Raw genomic sequence first — 26,488 nt, 5'->3', positions numbered from 1 at the left:
GCACACTTGCAGACCAGGTGACACAAGTGTGTACTCGCACACAACAGCAGCCATTCGCCACTAAGTGGCAGTGATGTCACCAAGGCATTTGTGCCAGGCCAGGTTCACTGCGATGCCACTCACACACACACAAAGACCCCCCTATAGCTTAGACAGACTGTTAGGGCAAGTGCTGTTAGCGAGCACCTATGAAGGCTGGCACGGTACACGAAGGGGTGGATGGCCAACACCACGTCCTTTTGTCTCCCGAGTGGCGATGTTTACACAATCGCACCGGGTACTCATTTGAGTCTGAGTCGACCTAGGGGAGGCCCAGGACCGGTTCAGATAATCGTCGCTGGTGTTGGCTGTGGGCGGGATTCGAACTCGGGTAACCGGATTCGTAGCGCAGTGCGCTAACCGTTGCACTACCGCTCCCCACACACATCTTGGGGCCACTGACACACATGCACACACAAACCTTATTGCTGACAATTTTACAAATGCAACCTAGTGCTTTACAATTTCACCTCCACAACCACAACCCTCCCAGGGGGAGAAAGGGGGGTCGGAGGGGGGGGGGGGTCGAGATCGGAATGACGGGGACGGGGACGGGGACGGGGGACGCACGGCGGGGTGGAAGACGTTGATGGCCTGCACGGCCGCCTTGCCCTTCTGCTTGTGTCCGAAGACGAGGTCGATCCAGTGGCAGAGCGACAGCGACACGTTCTCCGACTCGAGCGCCTGCCGCTGCAGCAGCACGAAGAGGCGCGGATCGCCGCGCGCCCACAGCGGCAGCGTCACGTGGTTCACGCGGTCGCCGTTTTGCCGCAGCCCGAAATCAAATCCTGCTCCCCCGGGGGTGGGGTGGGGGGGGGTCGTAAAGTTGGGCCGTGGGAGGGGTGGGGTTGGGAGGGTGGGAGGGTGGAGGTTTGGTGGGGGGGGGCAGGGAAGGATCAGGAAGGAATAAAACATATATAAAACCGATGCAAAAATTTCAACTGAAGTCAAAGAACTGAAATACAACCAAAAAAAATATTTATATTAAGTTTAGAAGGGAAGAAACAGTGGCTTGCGTTCATTACGAGTGAATAAAGGAGGCATGCACAAAGGGAATTGTTTGCAAGAGGAGGATTAGATCAGCAACAAAGGAGCAGAAAAAAGGATTGGGAGAATAAAGACAGCCTCCTCAGACTTGAACTGCCCATTAAAAATGTACGATCTATTGATATATTGTCAAAACTGGGCAGCATGGTGCAACGAGACAATGTTAAACGAAGCATAACAGTAAGCACGGCTTCCCATTCATTCAAGGTCAGATTCTGTAGAGCTTTAAACAATGGCTCACTTGTTCTGAAACAAAACACGAATTAAGACAGCAAGGCAAACTTTTAAAATGCAACGGCCAGATTTGTAACTGTACAGTGTGTGTGGAGAAGTCGACTATTTTTACTTAATTTTACCAGGTAAGAGCCCCACTGAGCTATATAGCCCTTTTTCAGAAGTGATATGGCCACAAATGATAGCTCAATGAAATGGCTTATAATGTGGATATTTATGGCAGCCAAATGTATGTATATTGAACTTCTTTCGCAAGTAGCCAACCGTGCTAATCGGAGGTGCGGGCGGGGGGAGGAAGGACAACAAACGAAACACAAAAATAAGTTCTAAAGAAATGAGTTTCCAATCGAGATAATTGAAAAGTGCATAGCTCCAGTGGCTTCCTAATGTCGGATGGAAGAGCGTTCCAGACGGCCGAGGAAGCGCAAATACTCCAAACGGTAAACGGGGGTGTGCGATGGACGGGAGGGAGGCGCAGTCTGATTGCGACGGTGGTCCAAGGGCGAGCGAGGGATGGGACTCAAGCTCACCTTCGCGGTTGGCCAGGAACTCGGGCAGGTAGAAGAACTCGGGCACCAGCTCCTTGACGTCCGTTGTCGACTCGTAGGACGACAGACGCCACGTGGTCACCATGGAGTGGAACGTGCGGTCGGGAATGTCGAAGCTCTGGTCTGCAGGGTAGTAGTTCATGAAGCACTCTCAATTAAACCCATCCATCAAATCACGTTGTCAAAAAAAAAAAATCTCTTGGATAATAAAACTCTCAACCCTAACCGATCGATCAGGCTCCAACGAGAAGCAACACGGATGGACGTTTTTTTTGCTTCACTCGGCAGTCTGGGATGAAGAGGACGCCTCAGTGATTTAATGAGCGAGCGCACAGGTCACGCAAGATTCGCTTGAGATGAATTCCACATGCGGACAGGGGAAATGCGGCACAGTTAAATTGAAAGAAATACCAAATTGGATATAGTGGTGGCCAAGAGAGAGAGAGAGATATATACAAATAAATGCCGTTGACCAAATCACCCAGAATGTGCACAATCTTCGTATGATCTCAGAAGCTAATCAGGATTGAGTCTCCTCGAGAGTGTTTGCTTGGATGGGCAACTGCGATGTATCAACAAAAGTATGGCTGGAAATAGACTTTGGGGTTACCTCGTGGACAGCAGTGAATCTACATCAATTCCTCTCCAGTAGAACCCTCTTAACGACGGTAATTGGTTCCACGAAACCGGTTATTTAGTGATTTGGTCGTTAAGCGAGTATAGGAAATACGCGTTAAAGGCTTCATTCGTTCCGATGGCATCAAAAGTTACCCTTTTCACCCAAAAAACGTACTTTATAATAACTTGACTTAAAGCTTTTGGAATACATATTCTATGGGTCTTTCGGTAAAGCCACGTAGATAGAAAAATAATAAAATTAAATAAATCACGACGTTTCGACCGCAACACAAGCAATCGTCTTCAGGTTCAGTGCACATTGAAACACAGTGACGTTATGTACTTTGTCAACACCTGTTCCCGTGGACTTTGGCCCATCACGATCCACTGACGATGAAACATTCACGCAGCGCCTCCTGGATGCTAATAAGTACGAGCGTTTACCCATGGCCTCACAGAGCGCAAGGCGATCAAAGCCATCTCTCATGTGCCCTGCGTCGCGTGGCGAGGTTTAACGTGTGACGGCATCGAGCGGAACCCTTTTGGTAATGTTCACGCTTAACTTTTGCAACCAAATCATAGTTCGTGTTCATCTTCACGTCCAAGTCGGAAAGGGGTCTGTGTAGGTTGCCGAGCCCATTTAGATACCCGATGGGACAATAAAACACAACGTGGATTTCCATAGCGTCGCAACGTGACCGCATCTCAACGCGTCAACGGTACGGACAAGGAAAGGGGGTTGCAGGCAACAGGGTCAGCACAGGAGGAAGTGTGACCTTCGACTCAGCGAAGGTTGATCGGGGGCTTCAATAAAAGGCCTTGTGGTTCCTGGAGCGGAGGATGCATGGAGGGGGAAAGTGGAGTGATACGAGAGGGCAGTGGTAGGTGAACACACTGAGGGGAGTAGAGTGAGATGAGAGGGGAGAATTAGGCAGGGGCAACTCGATGGCGGTGAGACAAGAAACAGGAGTCAAACCGGCTTGGGCCATTCCTGTACTGGTCCAGCAAGGCTTGGGCCCGATTTCTAATCTTTACGGAGATGTAGCATTCGAGTCACGGCTAGGGTAGCGGTGAGCATAGAGTCGGGCATGGAGAGAGGTGGCTTCGGAGTAGGCTGCACACTTGCCCTGGTAAGCGAGGAACATCTTGGTGAAGGGCGGCAGACGCACGAGGAAGTGCAGCACCGTGCCGCTGTTGGAGTAGTGCGAGCCGTAGTGGTACGGCTGCACGGGGGGCATGGGGTCGTCCTCCCGTCCACCCTTGCGGTATTCCTCCTCCAGCCACTGCGATCGACACAGGTGCGAGGCAGAAGAGGCCGGAAGGAGAGAGCACAGTTAAGGCGACGTGAGTGCACTTGCAGGGAAGGTGGAGTCAGACGACGGTAAATTTCACAAAAGGTACGTTCAAGAGAAGGGGGGGGGGGTGCCCTGGGATGTCGGATTAGCGTTTGAAGTTTGAGAGGTGAGTTAAACAGATTTGAAAATGGGCTTAAAGCGTGCTAATGGAGTGTGCATCCTGTGCATTTTTAACTCACTGTGGTAACATCACCGGAGCACGAATGCGGAATGCCAGAAGTGACACTGGAGTTTTTAGTCCCATTATTAAAGCTTCAGACTCGTGTTGGACAGCGTCAGACACAAAGCCTAGATACATCTCTATTATATTTATTACTTTTGTGTGGCATATTTTTTTAAAGAAACAAAAGACAAATGTTGATGATTATAAATATCAGGCAATTGTTCTCACCTTATAATTGTTAATGTACCGGTCCTCTTTTTCCTTACATTGGACGGCTATAGGCTTCACCAGGTTTCTGTTGACAAAAACGACAATTTTAACGCACAGCAAATATACAAATAGTCTGCTGTGCCCAAGGAAGAATAACATTTTTAACCATTGCATATTTTAAGCCAAGACAAATGGATCACCTAGACAGTAATAGAATACCGGGCACATGAATTAAACAAAAGCTGAAAAGTTTGAAAAAAAACACTAAAAGCATGAAGAGTGAAATAAATTGTGGAATTGCAGGACTTTAAGGGATGGCACTGGCTAGGGGAAGCCTTCATCCAGCAGTTGATAGACCATGGCTGATGATACCAATGACGATGGTCTAGGACAAAGCTTATTCATCAACACTGACAACCATTGATCACCAGTTGCTCGACAGTATTCAGATGAAGCCTGTCAACAAACGTGTAGCAATGCAGACTCGCCGATAAATATCGATTTTTCAGCTCTTGATACATGCATTGATTCACATGCCTAACAATCAATGTTTTGATTGATTCATATATGTTCGATGCAATGGATTCACGTGGCACTTGCAGCCACCTGTGGCTGCTATATCCACTGCAATGTTTAAATATAATTGATAATTTTCGAGTCAAATCGTGACTTTCGATTCACGACAATTCATCACATCGTCAGGGGAGAGGAATTGTTACACACCTCTGCAATGCAATATACATGCAATATATAACAGTCAAGTAAAACATACATAAAACACGAGCATTTAAACGAGAAAGGAAAATCCCAATCCCATTCTATTGAATATGATTCTGAAATATAAAAAATTTACACGAACAGCGTGGACGCTGACAAATCAGCTGCATGAGCTCTCCGGCACGCAGAAAACTCTTGAGCGACACTTCGCCTCCATTCTTAGACCGTCGGCCGACGCCTCTTCCTTGGAACGTTTGCAGCCCGATCCCCCACTTCACATTCTTCCTAAACGGGTTTGAATCAATGCCCGACAACCCTCGCGCGCGGTTCACATTTCCGCCGGTCGACGCAATCCCGGGCGCACGAGAGATGGCAGTCTATTCTTAGTCTTAAGCCTCACCTTACCATATTAATAAAAAGTGTGCCGTACTTGGCCCTTCCCCTCTTCAACCATTATATATACGGAGTGGTAGCTCTTGTAATCTCTCATTTACTTGATACAGCTGTCGTGGCTGTGATGGTTCCACCTGAAGACGGAAGCTTGTGTAGCCTCCGAAACGTCGTGAATTTTATTTTATTTAACTTTTATAAATTTTTATTTTTTACCTACGTGACTTTACCGAAAAAACCTAAGAATATGGCGAGGGGGTCAAAGCCTTTACCGATAGACCTTGGGGTCGGCGAGGTCGAGCGTCTCGCTCGCGTAGTCACGCAGCACGAAGGGGAACACCGGGTACTGCATGAGGTCGTTGAAGGAGCGGCCCGCGTGCTTGTTGAGGTGCGTCAGGTACTCGAAGTTTGTGATCTGCCCGGCGCACCACAGCTGCGTGAGGGCCGACAGGTTGCCGTACTCGAGCAGGTTGGGGAGATCGGAGCTCAGGATCGTTTGGTAGACCTGGTCGCGCACCTGTGACATGGAATGAGGGACAAGTACTGCAGTTAGTTAGTTTTTTTCATCAAAGCACGTAAGTTGCAAAAGGTTCGTCATGGCCAATGGTACCGATGCTGAAAAATCCTAGCAATTGCTTCCTACCCTCTTCTAGATTTCCCAGTCGGTACCCATCTTCCAATGCCTGCTCTTACAGTATCCCGCCATCTTGCCTTTAGGGCTTTCCCCTTGGTCTCTGACCTCTGGGCGCCACTCCAATGCCCGTCTCGGTGACCTCTGCCCTCCCCGACCCTGAGCCACGTCCAACCCATCACAATCTCGTTTTCCAGTTCTAAGTGACCCCCCCCTGAGCAACCTGGCCATCACCCAAATGATTTGTGTATCAACACGTGGCGAGTGGACGTCGAATATTTACCCTTCAACCCCCCAATCAATATTCTATTATTATCCAAACGGTGGCCCTCAGTGCAAGTTTGCTCTGCGTGGAGGGGGCACCTTGGTGGAATCAAAGGTGAGCAGGAGAGTTCGACCATTGGTGAGGAAGACCTCCAGGGCGTTGTCACGGAGTTGCCACCAGCGCAAGTGCACCTCCTTGATGTCCTCGTAGGTCCAGGAGAAGGACAGAGCCTCGGCCTCACCCACACAGCTCTGCCCAGCCGATTGAGGGAAGGTCCAATAGAAAGTGTTATATTTATACTTTGTGAAAAGAGACAATCACACCTGCAGCCACAGTGTTTGCATGCCTAAGTAGCAGAAGGGAGACTAAGGGACACAATAGATCAGCTTCACATTTTCATCACTTTTACTCCAATGGACATAATGATATTGCGAAAGTTTTACGTTTTAAATTTAACTGTTAATCACGTTAAAATAGCCACAAATGTGGAAAGGTGTGTACCGGAGTCTCAGTTGCATCTCCAGTGCTGTCCTCCACAAAGTACATTCCAGTCTCTCCTGCAGAGCAACGGAGCCAAGCATTCGCTGAGCCTCACTCACAAAGCGCACGGTCACGACCGCGGAATTCCGGGGGCGTTGTTACATCTCAATCCCGCAGTCTTCTTTGCAAAATGGGAGCGTTGTAAACAAGACTAAGATTTGCACTTGTATTGTGCACATCACGTAACAAAATGTCTCGGGGTGGAGTTTTTCAAAACCTAGCGAGATGAATAACTGAACCCCCGTTTCCAAAGTGCTGGCTCACAGGCCAGAGAGCCACTCCACGCGTGGCCCATCATATCATCGCGATGCCATGCACGCTTCAGCCCGGCTGGCACTTACCGAGAAGCAGTTCCCCGGGGGTCTCTCTAGAGGGCACCACGCTGATGCACCGCCGAGTAAATCTGGCAGGAAAATTAGGGCAGGATTCACCATGCTAATTATTATTTTTATCAATTAAATAGGTGACAACCCTGTGAAGACTTTGAAAGGGTCAACTGTGTTATGACATTAATTTTCCATAAAGTTATCTGAAGTCAATTTTCATAATTTCTGATGCGGGCTGTGATAAAGGCACACAATGACCTACTCGTTTTTTAATGATGTCACCAAGTATTTAATTGCCACATTTAACCCGATAGCAGTCTGTTAACAAACTGCAGTGCAGCAGCAGCAACAACATCGCCGAGCAGCTCTGAGTTCACTGGCGCAACATCAGGACCGGGTGACAATTACACCAAGCACTCGGCTGTCGGCGATTGTGTTACCCACAATGGAAAAAAACTCTCAACATTCGTCAATAACACTGTGGCGCCTTAAGAGTAAATATATATGTCACCTGACTTAATAAAAGTTACCCTTTTCCCCTTCGGTGGGACCGCGTATGGTTTGGAGCAGCATGTCCGTTTGCCATCTTCCTATCCCCTGCTTTTCATAACCGGCTTGGCTTGTGTTGACGGTGTGTACACACGTAGGCTTTCGCGACCAATAGCATTCATAATTCAGGTTTTTTTTGCGTTAGATCGCGTAAATATAAATGTGTCGTTAAACCCGGCACCACTCGACACAGCCAATTAGTAAGATATGTCATGTAAATGGAATGTTTTGTTTCCGAGACAAACCTTACTAATTGGCTGTGTCGGGTGGTGGCGGGTTTAACGACACATTTATATCTACGTAATTTAACCCAAAAATTCCTCTATTATGGGTGTGTACCCGTGCGTCACAACCTGATGTATCGCGCCCGCACATTGCCTTAATAAAAATAAATATTAAAAAGTTAATATATATATGTAATCAATAATGTTTTGGGCAATGGCCCTTCTTGAAAGCACATAAATGGAGTGGCATTAACAGTTGGAGATTTCACTTTACACTATGGGACCTGATGAGAATTTAATAAAAAAAAAAAATTTCTGAAGACTCGTATTGAAATTGGCATGTGAATTGCATTATGGGTTGCATAACAGAGGTCACGGTGAAGAGGTCATCACAGCCAATGCCATCGACACCGCTGCTCCTCGCCACGGCTTCCCCTCCCACCAACCCGCACCGTGGCTTATACACCATATGTTTCACAGTGCGGTGTGTGTGATCTCTTCCCAACTTTCTTCTCACCATTCGACAAGGTCATTACACGACTACAATGCAAAGTGGCTTTAAACGCTTCGGCACGTAATCCGACGGGTTCCTACTTGGTGGGCTCGCTCGTTGCCTTATCCTTGACTGCCGACGAGCCCGATGAGCTGCTCTTGTCATCAAAGAGGAATGACAGCGGCAACTTGATGGCGTCAGCTGTGAGACAGAACAGAGCCACGCCACGCAATTATTACCTGAATGAGTGAAAGCCAAATGAGAATACGAAGAAGGAAAAGTAACGGTGGCGGTTATGAGGGGGAGATTAAGGGGTCGCGGGGTGAGCTCGAGAAAATAAGTGAGTTTTGAGTGCGGAGCGGAAACTAGTGAGCGAAGGGGACTGCTCAATGTGGAGGGGGAAGTTTGTTCCAGTGAAGGGAGGGGGTCAAGAAGAAAAAAAGATCGAAAATGTGGATTGAGCACAAGGAGGAGGAACAGAGAGAGACAGCAAAGGTTGAGAGCGTCGAGGGCGAGAAGGCGACACACAGAAAAAGATACAAGCGTGGCAATTAATCCCCAGCCGCACGACAATGACCCTTCACTCACCTTAGAAACTGAAAGGCATTACGACGAACGTTATCGCTTTCGCCAAATTAGTTTATACATATCTTAAGTGGGGAAACACGCTCGGGATGCGATGTCTTTGTGGAAATTAGTTTGGTGGAGGCTACATTTTACGTAGAGTACAAAGTTAAATTAAAATCAGAGGCAGGGCCAGAGGGCAATAAGGATGAAATTGATTCTCCCCGAAAATAATTAATGAGCACAATAATCTACTCCACAACTTCACACTGACAGCAGGTTATTAGAAATCATTAATTTATTGTGAGAAAGATTTACAACTTTTGGGTAACTGGCAAGGTTATGCCATTAGTAGGTGGAGGGGGGGGGCAACACCTCAATGTTTCTAATAAGCCAATTGGGTCTATTCAAGGGGGGAGGTGCCGCGGGGAGGGCCGCTGAAGCGAGTTCAAGTGGCCGAGCTTCCTTCACAGTCACCTGCGCTGGTCCAGCGGTCCTTGAGCAGGTACTTGTTGGGGATGGTGATGTGGCAGCGTTGCAGCCGGCGTCGTTCGCGGTTGGGGCCCTCGGTGGGGTCCAGTTGCCAGGAGGAGGGACACGCCACGGGATCGAACCACACCGCCCTGCGTGGTGGTAGCGGCGGCAGCGGCGCCACAACACGGGTCACGCGCACACGGCAGCACAGGCGTGGGTGTCAAAGCTGGACACCACGAGAGCTCCAGGCGGAGCCTTCGTCATCAATAATTAGCCTGTCTTCTTGGTTCTTTCGGTAAAGTCACGTAGAAGGGAAAGGTCACAAAAGCTTTAAATCGAAAATTAGCCTGTCTGTTCGTATAGTTTTTGTTGTCATTTGTTGACCCAGGTCACCTTTAGAAGACGAGACTTGTTAGCATTCGTAGTGTGTTCTTACCTGGTTAAACAAAGATAACCAATTGCTCACCGCGACGCCTATCATCCAGTGGCTCAGTGATATATGGAATGGTCATGGGTGATCACACCTCATCGACCTGCACTGACCAGCATGGTCAAGTGTGGTCAAATAAATCACAATAATCAATACGGCAAGAGGGAGGCCTTCATCCAGAAGGTGAGCGACAATGGGCTCTAAGTTATTAGTACTTATAATTAGCCCTTTGAAGCATGTGCTCATAAAACGTTAACAGATTAATATGCACAACGGATTTGTGTGTAAATTATTCATGCTAGTAAATATATTAATGGCGAGTAAGATGTTTTAAAAGTGATCGTAAATGCTGCACTAAGTACCACGATTATTAGGCATATAAATATGTATTGATTCATCATATAAATAATTTCTATCCCTAGAGAGAGAGGTTTAACACAGTTTAAAATATTTAAAAGGAGCAGTTATGAATTTGCAAATGTTTTATGTATTCTAGTGGGGTCCGATCCCACAAGCCCCTTATGCAAAGTCGCCATTGCTAACAACATACATTGCAAGGTGATTACATCCAAATCCCAATCCTTGGTATTCAAAAGATTATCGAGGAGGGCACACTGATGAGACAACACGGACAAGGCACCATCGTCGTCACCTCTCGTGCGTGAGCTGGCGGAAGAGCGTTTGCCAGCAGCGCTGAGCACTGAGCTCCGCCTTGTAGGCCTCGCGGATGTGAGCGATCACCTTCTTGCGCTCCAAGCCCTGCCTTCCGGCCACGCGCTGCGTCACCTCCGCCGCCACGCGCGACACAGACCTCGCGCGGGTCTCGATGCGTCCCAGCAGCCTGAGTACACAGCGCGGGGAGCCAGCTGTCAAGATGGTCGTTCTCCTCCCGCCAATCCGAGACCTTGCAGTGACATGTGAATTTTTTGGGGATTTTTGTGAGGTGCTAGAAAGAGACGTGGCTTCGAGACGTACGCTTGCCCGTTGGTCGTCATGCGGCGCACCCAAGCCTCTCGGTTCGACTCCTCCTCCTTCTGAAACTTTTCGCGCTCCTGCAATGGAGATTCGCTCCGTCAGGCGATATTCATCAATGTGATGGTTCGCCTCGCATTAAACGTTAACCCGCATGTCAATGGAGCAACTACATTTGTGAATCTAATCACCCTGAATGTACCTGATCTTGTCTAATCTTGGATGCAAAGCAGTGCCAAGCTTGGTTAATGCTTGGTTGGGAGACTGCCTGGCAATAGCAGAGGTGTTGTCTGCTGGGGCTGCGAGGTGGCCAGGAGATGGCAGCAGAGCAACAAATTGAATCCAACTGTGCGAAGCTTTGAGCCTCATGGGGGTTTTCCCAGAGCACTATCGTTTTCTTCCACATGCCAAACATCCCAATACATGAATACCGTCCTTAAAACAAGAAAAGAGTCACAAAGCTCGGTGAAACTTTCCTGATTAAATCAAGGGCATTATTACAAGTTAATCAAATTCCACTAGTTATTGCCTGTACATCCAAAACAAAAGCCAATTTGTAGAAATCACACCAATAGCCTAACCCTCAATGATGAGCTGCAGAGAGGCTGCACTGGACCTGAGATAGAATTGAAAGTAGGCCACCCCCAGTCATCTCCTTGAACACATCAGGCATCTCATATCAAACTAAAAAACTGCGTTCAATTGCAAATCAGCATAGTCAATATTTACCCGTGGAGTGTGCCTGCAATGTCAGCAATACAATGAAATATTCCGTGCAATCAGAAGGGCCATCATCACAAATCATGATTTACAGCCCTTGGTCAATCCACTGATCGGTGAATGCCACTTGTATGCGAGGGCAGTTTGATCATAGTTCACCCAGCAGAAGTTCAATAAACGTTGGTGAAGGGTAGGGGGGGGGGCCCAGGCCTAATTCAGGTAGCACTCGCCACTGTGATTATTAGCCACGGTTTGGGACTGAACTCAGGTTGGCCTGTTTCACAGCGCAGTGCGCTGACCACCGTCTCACAGCTGCCCAAGTTGAGGTACAATTAAATGAAAAACATCTTTTGAAAGTTTTGACTTAAAACTTTAGTGACTGTAGAAATTCATATTCTTGGTTCTTTCAGTAAAGTCACGTAGATAGAAAATAAAATATATTTTTAATTAAAATTTTATTAAAATTTTCTAGCTAAGTGACTTTACCACAAGAACCAAGAATATCTTTTGAAACATTAATCGATAAGATTGCCCTTCATCGTTAGAATATCCCATGGTAAAAGAACAATGATTTAATATTATTTCTGTATATATTTTTTATACTGCAGAGGTGGCGGCCCCCATCGGTGGCTCACCTCGCGTACGGCCTCGACCACGTCGGCCTTGGGCGGCGCTCCGGGCGGCACGCTCTTGTACCCGCACTGCCGCAGCAGGTTGAGCAGCACCTCGGCCGCTCGCTGCTCCTTGCGTCCCAGTGTACGCCCCTCCCGCCCCTGCTCCCGCAGCAGCTCGGACACGTAGAGCGCCAGCTTGGGCCCGTGCTGGTCGCCACAGGAACACACACGGGAGCCAAGTTCACAATTGAAACAAATTATTTGCCGCAAGCGGTGCACGAGCACAGATAACAAAAAAAACGCAAAACTCAACGCATTCGTAAATTACACTATGGGGTCTACCACCTGACCATGAGGGAACTTCATAGCCATAGGAAGAGGAGAAAATTAAGGAATTCAGTTGGGACTTGGAAAGGGTCTGAGTAGTACGGATGACCAGGAGAAGGAGCGATCTCCGACGGAATGGCCATCCCCATGAATGTGAGGCCTGTGCCGTCTCTTCAATGAAATTCAGTTTAAATGTAAAATGCAGCAGCCGTGAGAGTAATTGCTTAAAAATTACAGTTATTATTTGCGGTGCGATTGATATGACAGTGTAGGCTATGAACTTAGTGTTTATTTTTGCTGTCACCACGAACATAATTTTACCTTCAATTTGAACCAGATGTAGAACTGCATTGCAAACAACCATATTCGTATAGTCGCAGCATTGCACCAAATCATGTAGCAAGTACATCCAGTCGAAATTCAACATATTTAAAGTGACATTTTTAACTGCCCCATCGAAGCCTAAATATACCCACAGTGGCATTTCTGGCGGCACATCAAGGCCAACTGTTATCATTGGATTCGTAGTTTTCAAACTCACTCACGCGTGCGTGCTTGCGTGAGTGCGTGCGTGCTTGCGTGCGTGCGTGCGTGAGTGCGTGAGTGCGTGCGTGCGTGCGTGCGTGCGTGAGTGCGTGCGTGCGTGCGTGCGAGTGCGTGAGTGCGTGCGTGCGTGCTTGCGTGCGTGCGTGCGTGCGTGCGTGCGTACGTGCGTGCGTGCTTGCGTGCGTGCGTGCGTGCGCGAACCCGTGCCTGCGGTGGGCTGCTGAGCGTCTCGCGCAGCATCTCCTTGCAGTTGGGCTCCGCCACAACCTCCAGGCCAAGGCGGCGCTCGGCGGGAGACCGCAGCGGCGACAGCACGTGCACCAGCAGGCGGCCGAGCTGAGCGCGGAACGTCTCGCGACACGCCCAGAGGATGCGCCGCCACTGCTGCCGAGGAGCGTTGCTCTTCCCGCACTCCTGCTCGCCGAGCAACGGAGGACCCGGCGGGGGAGAGGGGGGGGGGAAACGGCCCACGGCTGTGAGCACAACTTTGTCCGCTTGTGCGTAATCAACTCTCAATCATACAGGTCAGGCCTGAGCCCGCATTAAAACAAGAATACACAAATAATGCAAAAAACATTTAAATTAGGCTATAAAAAGGTATTCATTGTTTGCGTGCAATGAGTGAGGGCGAAGACATAGAACGTGTCACGTGTCATTTTCAAGAATTGCGTGGGGTCATGTGGGTGCCGAGTCACTGACCGTCGATGAATGAGAAGCAGTTAATAAATTGGAAGCTGGATATAAGCACACATTGTGAGCATAGTTCTGATGCAAGCAACACATCCTTACATAATCCTTGTGGGAGGAGGCCAATGGCAACTTCTCATACAAGCACAATTCAGATATAAGCCTAGTTGGCCTTGCTCCCAAGGGGTGTCCTTATTTCAAGCTTCTACTGTAATTAAGCCAGCTTGCATGTAAAGATATTTCATTCATATTCCCGCAAGCACGGTTAACCCGCCCACGGATAATGGAAAGTTAATGGTCTTGTCAATGAGCACCTGGATTCATGGCCTATTGAGCCACCTTTCGGGAGGCAGGGTGGGCGTTTCGTGCTGTTTTCCTTGTTCGTGTTAAGTAGCTTGAATTCCCATAGAGCATGGATGCTTGATGAGCTGCACCGACTAATGGTGATAATCGTGGCACACGCAAGCAACTGAGGATTCAGCGGCAAAGGGCACCGATTCTCTTCCGTGTGGACCAAATTTTATAAAAAATAAACTTGGCAAGCATTCTGCCAGGCAAATTTGCCACAGGAGGCATACATGTAAGACAAGCAGCCTCTGTGAAGACAGAGCACTGTTTTTTTTGTTGGCCATCGTATAGCTAATGGTGGCATAAATTTACTTTTCAAATAAAAATGAAAAACTAACTGTGCTTTCAGCTGGGTGTCACGTTGATGTCAAATATTTAATGTGGCATGAATCACCACTCACATATTATGCACGGCACTCAAACAAAGATCTAAAAGTTTTCCAACAAATCACCCGTCAGCTTAATAAGGTTGACCATATCTAGCAGCTGGGAAAAAAAATTTGTTCTAGAAATTAGTGATGCATTTCAAACTGAAAACGCGCAGGTACGTATGCAGGCAACTGGACATACGGACAGGTTTGTTCGTATCTCTGAGAGTTCACAAGTTCAATTTTGATAAGTAGAGGAGTCCCTGTACTCAACTGCCGTCACTGACAGAGTGATGGACAAATTAAGTTCCTCGTGTTTCAATATACAGTAATCTACATTAATTCATTATTACGGAAACATTACTAAGATGTCTGTCAAGTGTTAGAGATGCAAAATTATGAAATGCTTGTAATATTATGAAATCGCAATCAATGACCAGTGAGTAAACAGCAGCAGAACTTAGTTTTATGACTCCACACATATATAACATGTTTAGCCCATTGGCCTGTTGCTTTTCACACCATGTTTATCCTGGAACATTTGATTAAGCAAGCAAACTCTGGAGTGGTTTCAAGCTTTTAGGTCTCATCAACAACAAATACTGCCGGGTTACCAGCAGTTATTGGCAAGGGCACTCTATCTAAACTTTGGGGCTATATATATATGCTTTTACCCATAAGGCACCACAACAATACATGAGTTTGTAACAAGTGAGGAGAAAATCGTACAAACTAAATAACCGCGACCATATAAGGTGGCAGCTGCCAGCTTGTGGGTCACATACAATACTGCAAATCTTCGACCCCCTCCCACGCATCTCCATGACTCACGACTGCAATCTTGAGACCATCAAGCATCATGTGGAAGATCTGTCGCTGGAAGGCCAGGCGCGTGCTGACAGCCATGGGCCACTCCGCCCTGTCCTCTTCGTCCGACAAGGGGGAGCCGCAGTGTATCGAAGGCGGCTGACCAGCTGACGGGGTCATGGGGAGGTCGGCGAACTCCACCTCATCGTGAACGGGGTCTGTGAAGGTCACGATTATTCCCGACTTACACTTAGCGGCATATCCAGCAGCAGCAGCAAATTAAAGAAAAATGTTGGCCATTAAAGTGTTTTTTTTCTTTTCAAGAGGACTATATGCCGATGTTTAGTCCTTATCATTTAGGCATATTATAATGACAGAAGGCTTTGGTGGAGGCCTTCACTGGGAAGGTGATTGACGATACCGTTGATTAATTGTGGCAGACAACGATTACTGTTTAGCTTGCTCCACATAGCTCCCCGCTCTCGTTCACGTTACCAGGACGCATCATATTACGAAATATTCACACACAGCCGAAACGATTTTATTTCCAATCATATATGTTCGCCTGTTTAGACAGACTATGTTGTTTTTAATAATTCATATTTCATTAAGCTGTGGCATACTGCACGATAAACCCAGTGGCCTCAACAAACTCTGGGCCCCCACTACCCCCCCCCCCCCACCTCCGTGAGTTTCCCTCCTCTAATCGTACGGGCAGAGCCACCCTTAGGGTACAGCGCATCGGGTGACCTCCCCGGGCCCTGCGCTTTGGGGGGCCCCGTGCTTCGACGTCATGCGTGTATGTATATATGCATGTCGAACTTCTTTCGCAACGTATGTAGCCAACCGTGCTAATCAGAGGTGCGATCATGGTGCGGTCATGGTGTCAGATGTAATAGTTTAGTTGGACAGTATTGTCGGGGGGCCCCCCGCACCCCCCCCCCCCCCCCATGGACGAGTACGGGATGGGACACCCGACCTTGGAAGAGGATGCGGTTGACGGCCATGACGGTGACGCGCTGCAGGCGCTGGATGAGCTCGGCCTCGGGCGCGCGCAGGGAGTTGTCCTGGCTCATGCGGCGCTGCACGAGGCGCGACAGCTCGTCGCTCGCCACGCTGCGCATGCGCATCAGCAGCAGCGTGTCCGAATGCGGCGCCATCGACGCTCCGGCGCCTGTCGTACAGGCGCATGAACAAAAAATATGTACGCGCACGACTGCGTAACACGTTTAGTTCAGAAACGTTTTATTATCTGAAAACTATTAAAGTTTGCTAACTTTGTGTTGTCCGTCAAAATCAATTTCCATGCAACATCTGTTCAGGCCCTATCCCTCTGCACTGTTTGCTTCCAGCTCATCAGTGGTTAATTCGTGAACATGCTAAAATAAACAAATATTTGCATATTTGTGTGAATAAATTCAATTGGCAGCCATTTTAAAATGCCAGACGCTGGCTACTCGAGGCGGACATTACTTTGAGACGGCACAGCTCGACAGGCGGCCGATGCGGAAAGGCTTGACCCACCCGCGTCATGTCCCAGGGTGCACAGCAGCGAAGCGTCGGGCCGGCCGAGCGGAGGCGACCCCGTAGGGAAGGCAAAGGGGGCGAGGCGCTGCCGGGGCTGCCGCGGTATGATGGAATCTCGCACCACCGAAGTTCCTACCCCACCACAAACCGACCGAGTAGGCAAAACATTAAATGGTGTCGTGCCATCCAACCAGGCCGTAAGATACAACCAGAGCTCCGCCCTGCGGCAGAGAAACTGAAAAACTTTCAGTTTCTCTGCCACGGGGTGGTGGTGTGAGATGCTTCGCCAGAGAAAATGTTGCTGGTTGTCAATTTCAGTTTTTTTTTTATCAATTGGTTAGCCATGGCAACGTTGGAATTTTTTTGGAGGTCATTTATGCGAACACATTTAAGTTGCCTGGACTTTTGGACATGATGTCTTGTCATTTAAGTGACCTGTATAGGTGATTTGTCATGCATCCCACTCAGTCTGGTCCCTTCTCACATGAAATGAAAAACACTCATTAACAAAGAGGCCAAATGTTCTAAGGAGGATCGTTCAGAAAATAATCTTGCGACCCGGTTAAATGTTCCTGGGCAAAAATTTATAAATGACGTTTAATATTGATTTGGAAGTGCATGTCGGAGTGGCTGGATGGTTAAGGGATTATGGGTGAGAGTCCAGAATCCAGCCACCTGTGATTAAAAAAGGTTCTCAAGCAGAGTGAGTTGATGGTTTTAGCCCATTCACCAATGACTGGATATAACAATCTTTGTTGCACTTAATTTGACTTAATAACAGCTCTTATGATAAAATATATATTGGTTTGACAGTCGAGTGGCAAACATTTATTTCATAGCAGGTCGTGTGGGAAGTGTGCACACTGGGGGTATGGAAACAGCCTCTTAAGGTATCTTAGAAGATAATCTGTGATGTTTGCTCTCTGAAATGTTCAAATGGATTCCGCATCTGATGACATGATGGTGATATGACCAAGTGGTTGCACGTTTGCCACTTGTTGCAGAGGTTCGAGCCTTGTGGCCATCCTAGCTAACACTCCGGGTGGATTCATAAAAACAATAAGCGCTGTCCGCTTGACAGTGGATGTTAAAGATCCAATGACGTTATTACAAAAAAGAGTAGACCATATGTGCCCAATTAACGGTCCAAATTTGCTACATTTCCCCACAAACCGATGTATTGGCTCAAACCACAAAGCATCGTCTACCCTCACTGGGCAGACTATACTCGTCTGTGCAAAATAGCGCCTTCGTAATACTCTCGCACGACAAAAACGGCGCGAAAACCATATACATAAATGTGTCGTCAAACCCGCCACCACCCGACACAGCCAATTAGTAAGGTTTGTCACGTAAACAAAACATGCCAATTAGTTACTAGTACAGCACACGGGTGTGTTGGAGAGTAAACCCACAACATTTACAATTCGAGGACGACATTTCAACGGTAATTACAACCAGCGATATAACCAAAAACGTTGGTCGCGAAAGCCTACTCGTTAAACCGAATACCATATACGCGGCGCCGCATTAACATCTTCGGCATAAAAACACCGACCCCTTTTCGCTTCACGCGATGCATAGCTGGGTGCCGATCGCCCACCTGCGATGCTGCGGCGCTTCTGCTGCAGCGCGTGGTGGGGAGCGCTGGGGAGAACGAAGGAGCTGGTCATGCCCTGGCTCTCGGTGTCGGCGACGGAGCGAACCAGGTCCACGGCCGCCTGCAGAACCCTGAACTGCAGCGCCACAGCCACGCCTAAGGGGGGAGGAGGTGGTTAATGACCCCAAGCTGGCGATGTTAAACCAACTAAAACTAAACAGGCCCACTGAGTAATACACAGCTCTTTTTCAAAAGCGACCTGGCCACAAATGATAGCTCAACAAAGTTGCTTATCGTGTGGAAAATTATTGCAGTCAAGTACTCGAAACGCATGTTATGTTATGACCTCCACTGATCGTTTTACGATTTTGTTCTCACATCACGAGAGCTCTAAGGGAGTTCCGCGAATAGGTTATTTGGCCTACTATTCCACGCTGACCAGACGTCTTGGAATAGGTGGTAATAGTGAACACTTTAACCAAATGCACAACAACCTGCCCAGGATCGGTTCAGAGGCAGGGGGGGCATTGAAGAAGCGTGCCCCATTGTTTCAACTGCCGCACCGGGAGATCGAGTCGAGCTGGCAACCTCTGGATTGCAAGTCCAGTGTGCGCTGCTAACCATTACACAAAAGCATGAATCCATCACTCCGTTGTACATATTCATATGTGGACAGGATTGACATCCATTTTCCACCGACCACGCCATCATCACAGCCCTTGTGCTCGGCGCACTGATAGGCAGACATACACACACACAGAGAAAGACAAAGAGCCCCCATATAGCCTGAACAGATTTTTAGGGCAAGTGCTGTTAGTAAGCACCTATGAAGGCGAGCACGGCACAAGAGGAAGTGGGTGGTCAGCACCAAGCACAGCTGCCTTCCTCTCCCCAGTGGCGATGTTTACACATCGTGCCAGGGACTCATTTGAGGCCGAGTCGACTGAGGGGAGGCCCAGAACCCGTTCAGTTTATTGTCACTTTTGTTGGCCGTGAGAGGGACTCGAACTCGGGTCACCGGGTTCGTAGCGCACTGTGCTAAGTGCTACACTACCACTCCCCGCACACACAGAAGAGACAAAACAACCACAAACACACACGCAGTCAGAGAGACAAAAACAACAACGGCTGTCACTCACCACTATTCTATTCTGGCGTGTGGCAATATGTTTCTGGAGCTAAATGCCAATGGCAAGGTCTGCTAGCCACGACAGGGCTGCAGGAGAGAGTTCATGTAATTTTGCTATTTATCCACTGAAAGAATGCAGTGGCATGCTATCTGGTCCATAGTGTGAGTTGCATGGTCACAATTCACCACTTAGGGGTGGTGATTTCACCACGACGTTTGTGCCAGGCCAGATGCACTTTGAGGCTATGTCAAGTGTCAGAGGCTCCCTGACATGAGGTCACGGAAACAGACCCAGGTATTGTGGGTGTGTCATATAAGACACGCACCATCCATTCTTCTCCTTCTTTCGTATGGCTGATGTAGATGCAGAGCAACAACTACAATTTCACATTCAGTTGGTCAAGCCAGGAGCAGCGGAGTTGTGTATCGCTGCGATGTCTCCTTCGTATTTGTGGATCGAACATTGTATTGTTGGAGGTTGTATGGTCTGTTCTGGATGGCCACAGTTACACACTGGAGAGTTTTTAAATTTTCAATTTGGAGTGGAAAAATATGGCAGCCTTCACGTGGCCCACTCTGTTCAGCGAGAAATCACGACGAATGCCGTCAATGCGGCGACCGAACATCGATCATCGATCTCCCCGTCTCCAGGGAAACAACACACCATCCATTTACACGCAGACAAAGATCCCCGGTATAAACTAAACAAATTGTTGGGGCAAGCGCTGTTAGCGAGCACCGATGAAGAGCCGGCACGGCGCACGAGGGGGTGGGTGGCCAGAATCACACCCGGCGGCCTTTGCCTCCTAAGTAGCGATGTTTTTACACCACACCAGGCACTCATTTGAGGCTGAGTCGACCTAGGAGAGGCCTAGGACCAGTACAGATAATCGTCACTAGTGATGACCATGAGCGGGAATCGAACTCGGGTCGTCCGTTCGTAGTTAGGCGCACTAACCGCTACACTAGTGCTTCCCGCACACACACGCACACACACGCACACACACACACGTACGTACACACACGCACACACACGCACACACACGTACACACACGCACACACACGCACACACACGCACACACACGTACACACCCGCACACGCGACTATGATGCCGGCGAGGTGGCGAGGTGGGCGCGCGCATCTCACCCTGGGTGCGTGGGTTGGCCGAGCCCTGCAGGCAGTTGAGCAGCACCACCAGGTCGTCGAGGAGGCGCAGGTACTGGCCTCCGCCCGTGCTGCACGCGTGGATCGTGGCCGCCACGAGCAGCTGCTGCACGTCTCCCAGGAGCAGGCGGCACTCCCACTGCGCCAGGCTGCGCCAACGGAGACAGCGGGCGGGCGGTACGTTCGACACTGCCCACATCGGTGGCGTCGCGTGGCTGCAATGGGCCCTGTGTGGCCTCCTGTCTAATGTCACTCCATGTTTATAGCCCAGTGGATGTGTCCCACCTGGCCACGGGCCCAGGTCCAGGTGCACTCACCTGCACACTCAATAGTTAAACCACTGCCCTTGATTTGCAGAAATAATTCTGCCGTTCATCTCCATGGTGCTGATCGGTTTTATGCATATGTACCGCTGCGGTTCTGTGTCCCTAGAGGTGGTGCTGTGGTCTGCAGTGTGCTATGAAGTTCAATCCCAGGCCATGGCTTACATCCGTAGCGAGCGATATATCTACCAGTAACGGGGCACGAGTTCATCCAACTCGCACCGACCAGCACGGTGAAGTATGGTCAAACAACCACCATGACTGACAAGGCGTGGGTAGGCCTTCGTCCAGCCGTGGACCGATAAATGGCAGAGACAAGTATTGGGCATTACGTCATACGAGGCAATTTCTATACCGTACTAATATACAGGTTGGCATTTTATATATTTACATGCGCCTATTAGTTCGTTAGACTATTAACGACGAAGGGTGGGGGTGCGACCGCATGGGACACCGCTCCCTACCCGCCCTCGGCGATGCCCGTGAGCAGCGCCACGATGTTGCAGAGCGTGGAGAGGAGGCCGCTGTCCAGCAGCACGTCGGCCAGGCGCGTGCACGCCCCGAACAGCTGCAGCAGGGCGCACAGCAGGTTGTGCGCGAGCGGCGTGTCGTGCAGGGAGCTCTCGGCCAGCGCCAGCAGGGGCACCCCCCAGCGGCGCTGGAATGACGGGCACTCGCGCACCGCCTGCAGCTCCAGCCTGGGGACACACGGCGGCAGCGGCAGGCGCCACTTTGAGTTTCACTTCGCAACCCGCCCCCCTCCCCCCCCCCACCGAGTTCCTCCAGTGGGAGGAAATGATTCTCTTATTTGCCTGTGGAGTCACGTGACGTCATACGACGTGTCATTATTTCATGCCGTGCTTTTTGTGTTGAGTCTGTTGTCCCCCCCCCCCACACCTTCGATTAGCACGGTTGGCTACGTATGGTGCGAAAAAACTTCAACATACACACATACAAAATCTCCCATCTCCCACTCTCGTCTCCAGGAATCCCATCTCTCTCCGTTTCTTCTCGGTTTTGTCGTCTCACGAATCGCTGTGCGTCTCGGCAAGCCGTACCTCTTGGTCGGAAGATAGCTCGGCGGGCTGCTCCGAGAGCCGTCGCGGGTCATCGGATCGCTTCGCTACTTAAACGATGTTTTGACAAATAAATACCTGCCACAATCGTGCGATGCAGCAGCAAACAAGCTGTCCACTGCTGCAGTCAGGATGAACTCTTTGCGAGACAGAGAGATTGTCGTACTCCTGCCGATTAGTCTTTTGGCTGCGGGTCTATGAAACTATTAGACGTGCAAACTGTCCCTCCTAAATTCGATGTCGTGATTCAAACCCACGCTTCCGTGTTTTTGTTGTCGCTTTTGTGGTGCATGTAATTCGGTTTGCACAACAACAAAAGAAAAAAGTAAGGGGCCTCCGTATAGTCTTAACATACTTTTGGGGCAAGTGCTGTTAATGAGCACCTATGAAGGCCAACTCGGTACACGAGGGGGTGGGTGGCCAGCACCACGCCCGGTCGCCTTTGTCTCTCAAATGGCGATGTTTACACACCGCACCAGGTACTCGTTTGAGGCCGAGACGACCTAGGGAAGGCCCAGGACCAGTTCAGATAATTGTCACCGGTGTTGACCGTGAGCGGGAATCAAACTCGGGTCGCCGGGTTCGCAGCGCGCGGCGCGCTGACAGCTGCATCGCCGCCCCCCACCGCACCGCAGACGGATAAGCGATGAATTGGACGAGCGTCGTCATCGTCATCCGCACGTACTCTTCGTCGAGAGCGGAGGGGCAGGCGAGAAGCATGGAGAGGAGCGCCTCGGCGAGGCCGTGCGTGGCCGCCCGCTGGTGCAGCTGGTTGGCCAGCAGGTAGAGGCCGTGCATCTTCACGAACGCCGCCTTCTGATCGTCCGAGACGCGCTGGAAATAAACGTCCAGCAGCTGCGCCGACGGGCACACCAAAGAGTGGGAGAACGCGTCATTGTTGTTGTTGTTGTTTTTGTTGTTACGGACGTCAAGCGGCAGGTGTGAGAATGTTTGTCCCGGGTGTGCGCTTTGGAATCTCCCGTCTTTTAAAAGCGCAGCACTGGGTGAAGGATTGAACTTCACGTACACGTATAGCCCTTATTGTCAATCCGCCACGGGATGGGGGGCCCTCCCACACCACGCGCGCTGTGGAGGTTGTTTCACCATACTTCACCACACTGGTCAGTGTGGGTTTGTAAAGGTGGGGAGTGCACATGTAAGAGCGTAGAAGTATGGTTAGACAATTGATTATGCTGCCATAATAGAGGTTTTTGGGTTAGATCGCGTAAATATATAAATGTGTCGTTAAAACCCGCCACCACCCGACACAGCCAACTAGCAAGGGTTGTCACGTAACAGAACATGCCAATTCGTCACTCGTGCAGCACACCGGTGTGTTGGAGAGCTTGGCTCTATTATGGATGATATTGGTCGCAAAAGCCTACGTGCTAAACTGATTATGCTGCACTGCCCTTTGCTGACCACCACGTAGCCACCTTTACAGCAAGCAGGTGAATGTGCATGACTGCACACGAACCTGCCTACTCTAAACACTGCTTTATGGCACGCTTTTACAGTTATTTTCAACTTTTTTTTGTTATTTGTTTTGACTGGCATGTTTATTGCAACTTCAAAGCCCAACGCCTCGCATCGCATGAGCGTGTGCATGAGCGTGTACAACGAGAGGATTATTTTACGAGCGCTCGCATTTTACTTTCGGACGATGCGCATTCGTTCCGCAGACTCTGCGTCGCACGGCAAAAAAAAAAAAAGTCCCGTCGACGTTAAAAAACAAACGCGCAGCGAGAATGCATTTTTGCAAGCGGGAGGTAAAAAATCCCGGCGAATCGAGAGCGTGACCCCGACCGTGCGTGTTCGGCCTCCGCGAGCACGAGCCGTCAGTCACCTTGACGACGGCGAGGCGCTGCAGGGGCGAGCGGTGATTGGCCAGCACGAGCAGCGTCTCGGCCGTGAGCAGCTGCTCGGTGACGAGCGGCAGCATGGAGTCGGGCAGGTTGAGCAGCACTCCCTGCAGCAGGTGGTAGAGGCCGCAGCACACCAGCATCAGCCCGTCCTCCGGGACAGAACTGATCGGGGGCAGCAGGGGGAGGCAGGGACGTCGCCGGCGTTAGAACGCGCCGAGGGCGCACGCGCTCCGGGGCTTTTTGGGTGCACGTGTGTAAGAGTAAGCATGACGCGTGTAAGAATAAGCATGTCAGAGGCATGGAGTTCCTCTTGACGATACTTTATCGCGCAACGGCACGACACAGCGAGGCCTTCATCTAGCAGTGGATTGACACACATATCCACTGATGAATTACGTAAAAAATCACCCATCAATATTCCCTGAAAGAGCGTATTGTGGTCTTCTTGTCTTACATCACCATCTCAATTAATGTAAGAAAATGTGACGAACTAACCGCGGCAGTGATGGAAATTCCGATAATTTTGTACAAAAGAGATTCCCTTCCAGGTGCTCTCATAACGAACTTACTTAACGAGAGGACTACAATATGAAAAACAAATATGGCTGTTTTTGGTTCTTTCGGTAAAGTCACGTAGAAGGGAAATAATAAAATAATAAAAATAAAACAATACAATTCTCACGACGTTTCGATTGCAACACAAGCAATCATCATCAGGTGTGAAAACCACAGCAAAAAAAATTTGAAACGTCGTGAGAATTTTAGTGTTTTAATTTTATTATTTTATTATTTCCCTTCTACGTGACTTTACCGAAAGAACCAAGAATATGAATCCCTGCAGTTACGAAAGCTTTAAATCGAAAAATCTGGCTGTGTTACTTTACCGAAAATGTCATGAAGCGAAATGAAAAGGTACGCAATAAATATAATGCAAGAAAAAATAAACTCCAGGGATGGTGATGCAGTGACTCAAATAATACAAGGAATAATAATTCACATCCCTTTGTCAAATTACTGCTGCATTAAGGCCTTTCCACAACACATAGGCCACAGCTGTTGTTTGACCAACAAGTAAAAAAGACATAATTAACACTACAAATGACATTACGAACATGAGACCAAAAATAGTAAAACAATTCTTGAAATAAATCGTGACCCAAAATAACAATAACCGCCAATTGTGACGTCGACAATTTATCAAGCTGTGCTGCGACTTGAGCTCACCAGTGCTGCATTGGGCTGCCCAGACTCAAGGTGCTCCCAGAGGCCGTGGTGGCGCCGGACACTGTATCCCACTCGCCCAGCGACGTCGACGATTTCCACACGCCCTTGCTGCTGCCCAGCCCCGCGCCACTCCCAGGGAAAGCGAGTCCCAGGTCCCAGTGCCTGCTCATCATCCTCTGCAGCCGGGGCACGCGGCCACCGTCGGAGACCGTCTGCTCCCCCATCCCCTCCTGCTCGGACGGGCCCCCGCTGCTCTCGTCCACGGTGCCCTCTGCAGAAAACTCGTTTGTGTTGGAGCGGCGAAACATGCGCGCGTCGGGCGCCGGGACCGCGGCCTCGCCGACGGGTTGGTGCTCATGCCGACTCCTTTGTTGCGCCGCCGCAAAAGCGTCCGCCGTGGCCAACGACCCGCGGACGTGTTCGCTCACGTTGCTGCTGCTGCTGCTGCTCGGGCTGAGGCTGCTTTCGGTGTCCGCGACCCGACGGCCAACGCCACACTTGCGTTTTAAAATCTCGGAATGGCATTCACGGCCGGCCGAGCTTCTGCCGGTTGCGCAATTGTCAAGCCCGGTAACTGCCGGGCCGGCACTTTGATCCATGCCGGCTGCGTTGCAGGCCGCCTTCACGCAATCTCGGTCTGGCAAGTTTTCTTCCACGGTGCCGCGGAGCCCGGCTCGATCGCTTGACAAGACGGCATCGCCGCCGCGTTCAGTCGTCGGGCCCGGATCGGCGCCGGCCTTTGGGCGTGCCGAGCCGCCCGAGTTCACGATGCTGCCGCTGCCGCCGCTGGCTCGGCGGGCTCGCACCCGCGTGGAGCGGCTCTCTCGGAGGACGGTGGCGCTGGGCGTGTCGGACTCGTGCTCCGAAACTTCGCGGAGTTCGTCCAGGCTTGCCTCGCGCTGGCGCATCGCACGCTGCCTCCGCAGCCTGGGGGAGCCGCCGCCGCCGCCGGATGAGGCCGGCTGGACCCGGCCCACGTCGGGCTGAGCATCCACCAGATCAACAGAGTCTCGCGGAGACCCTGTCAAAGGTGTAAAAGCGTTTAAAGTGTGAAACAGCATCGGCGTTTCACTGAACGCCACCGCACAAAAAAAGAATGGGAAAAGTGGCATCTGCCAGAGGAACGCAAGATGCATTGATTCATGTGGATGCCTGAAAGCTCATGAATTCGCAATCAAAATGCTTTTACAAGTCATTGTTGCAACAATAATTATTAATTTTATGGGGTCACGTCAACTGTATAACTACTTGGGGTGCTACTATATATACCACAGGGAATTGAATCACAAACTCCTGATGCACTACAATTCAATCAATTGCAGGGAGGATGTGTTGGCGGGTGAATTCCACCCCCCCCTACCAAATATATTAA

The 26,488-nt window shown here is 49.7% G+C and overlaps 1 protein-coding gene across 3 annotated transcripts in view; it reads right to left on the bottom strand.

Annotated features, from left to right (window-relative positions):
- LYST (lysosomal trafficking regulator) overlaps positions 1 to 26,488 on the bottom strand; it is a 138,296-nt gene that overhangs the window by 16,050 nt on the left and 95,758 nt on the right. For 2 of the 3 annotated variants that reach the window (XM_078596535.1, XM_078596537.1), the window contains 23 exons: positions 25,117 to 26,137; positions 23,874 to 24,054; positions 22,713 to 22,882; positions 21,416 to 21,649; positions 20,611 to 20,777; positions 18,337 to 18,489; positions 16,731 to 16,865; positions 16,186 to 16,380; positions 15,231 to 15,424; positions 13,198 to 13,410; positions 12,145 to 12,330; positions 10,793 to 10,869; positions 10,470 to 10,658; positions 9,391 to 9,536; positions 8,451 to 8,550; positions 7,099 to 7,160; positions 6,719 to 6,774; positions 6,316 to 6,468; positions 5,594 to 5,838; positions 4,233 to 4,299; positions 3,613 to 3,769; positions 1,851 to 1,991; positions 610 to 827 (listed from right to left, as the gene is read on the bottom strand). In XM_078596535.1, coding sequence (XP_078452661.1) covers positions 610 to 827; positions 1,851 to 1,991; positions 3,613 to 3,769; positions 4,233 to 4,299; positions 5,594 to 5,838; positions 6,316 to 6,468; positions 6,719 to 6,774; positions 7,099 to 7,160; positions 8,451 to 8,550; positions 9,391 to 9,536; positions 10,470 to 10,658; positions 10,793 to 10,869; positions 12,145 to 12,330; positions 13,198 to 13,410; positions 15,231 to 15,424; positions 16,186 to 16,380; positions 16,731 to 16,865; positions 18,337 to 18,489; positions 20,611 to 20,777; positions 21,416 to 21,649; positions 22,713 to 22,882; positions 23,874 to 24,054; positions 25,117 to 26,137 — 4,460 coding nt within the window. The remainder of the gene's footprint in view (positions 1 to 609; positions 828 to 1,850; positions 1,992 to 3,612; positions 3,770 to 4,232; positions 4,300 to 5,593; positions 5,839 to 6,315; positions 6,469 to 6,718; positions 6,775 to 7,098; positions 7,161 to 8,450; positions 8,551 to 9,390; positions 9,537 to 10,469; positions 10,659 to 10,792; positions 10,870 to 12,144; positions 12,331 to 13,197; positions 13,411 to 15,230; positions 15,425 to 16,185; positions 16,381 to 16,730; positions 16,866 to 18,336; positions 18,490 to 20,610; positions 20,778 to 21,415; positions 21,650 to 22,712; positions 22,883 to 23,873; positions 24,055 to 25,116; positions 26,138 to 26,488) is intronic. The other variant, XM_078596536.1, reaches the window with a different exon arrangement.

This window comes from Lampetra planeri, chromosome 7 (genome assembly GCF_965212315.1).
Source record: "Lampetra planeri chromosome 7, kcLamPlan1.2.h2, whole genome shotgun sequence".
NCBI lineage: Eukaryota > Metazoa > Chordata > Hyperoartia > Petromyzontiformes > Petromyzontidae > Lampetra > Lampetra planeri.
Note: the sequence above shows the minus strand (reverse complement) of the source record. Positions and strands in the feature narration are given on the sequence as shown.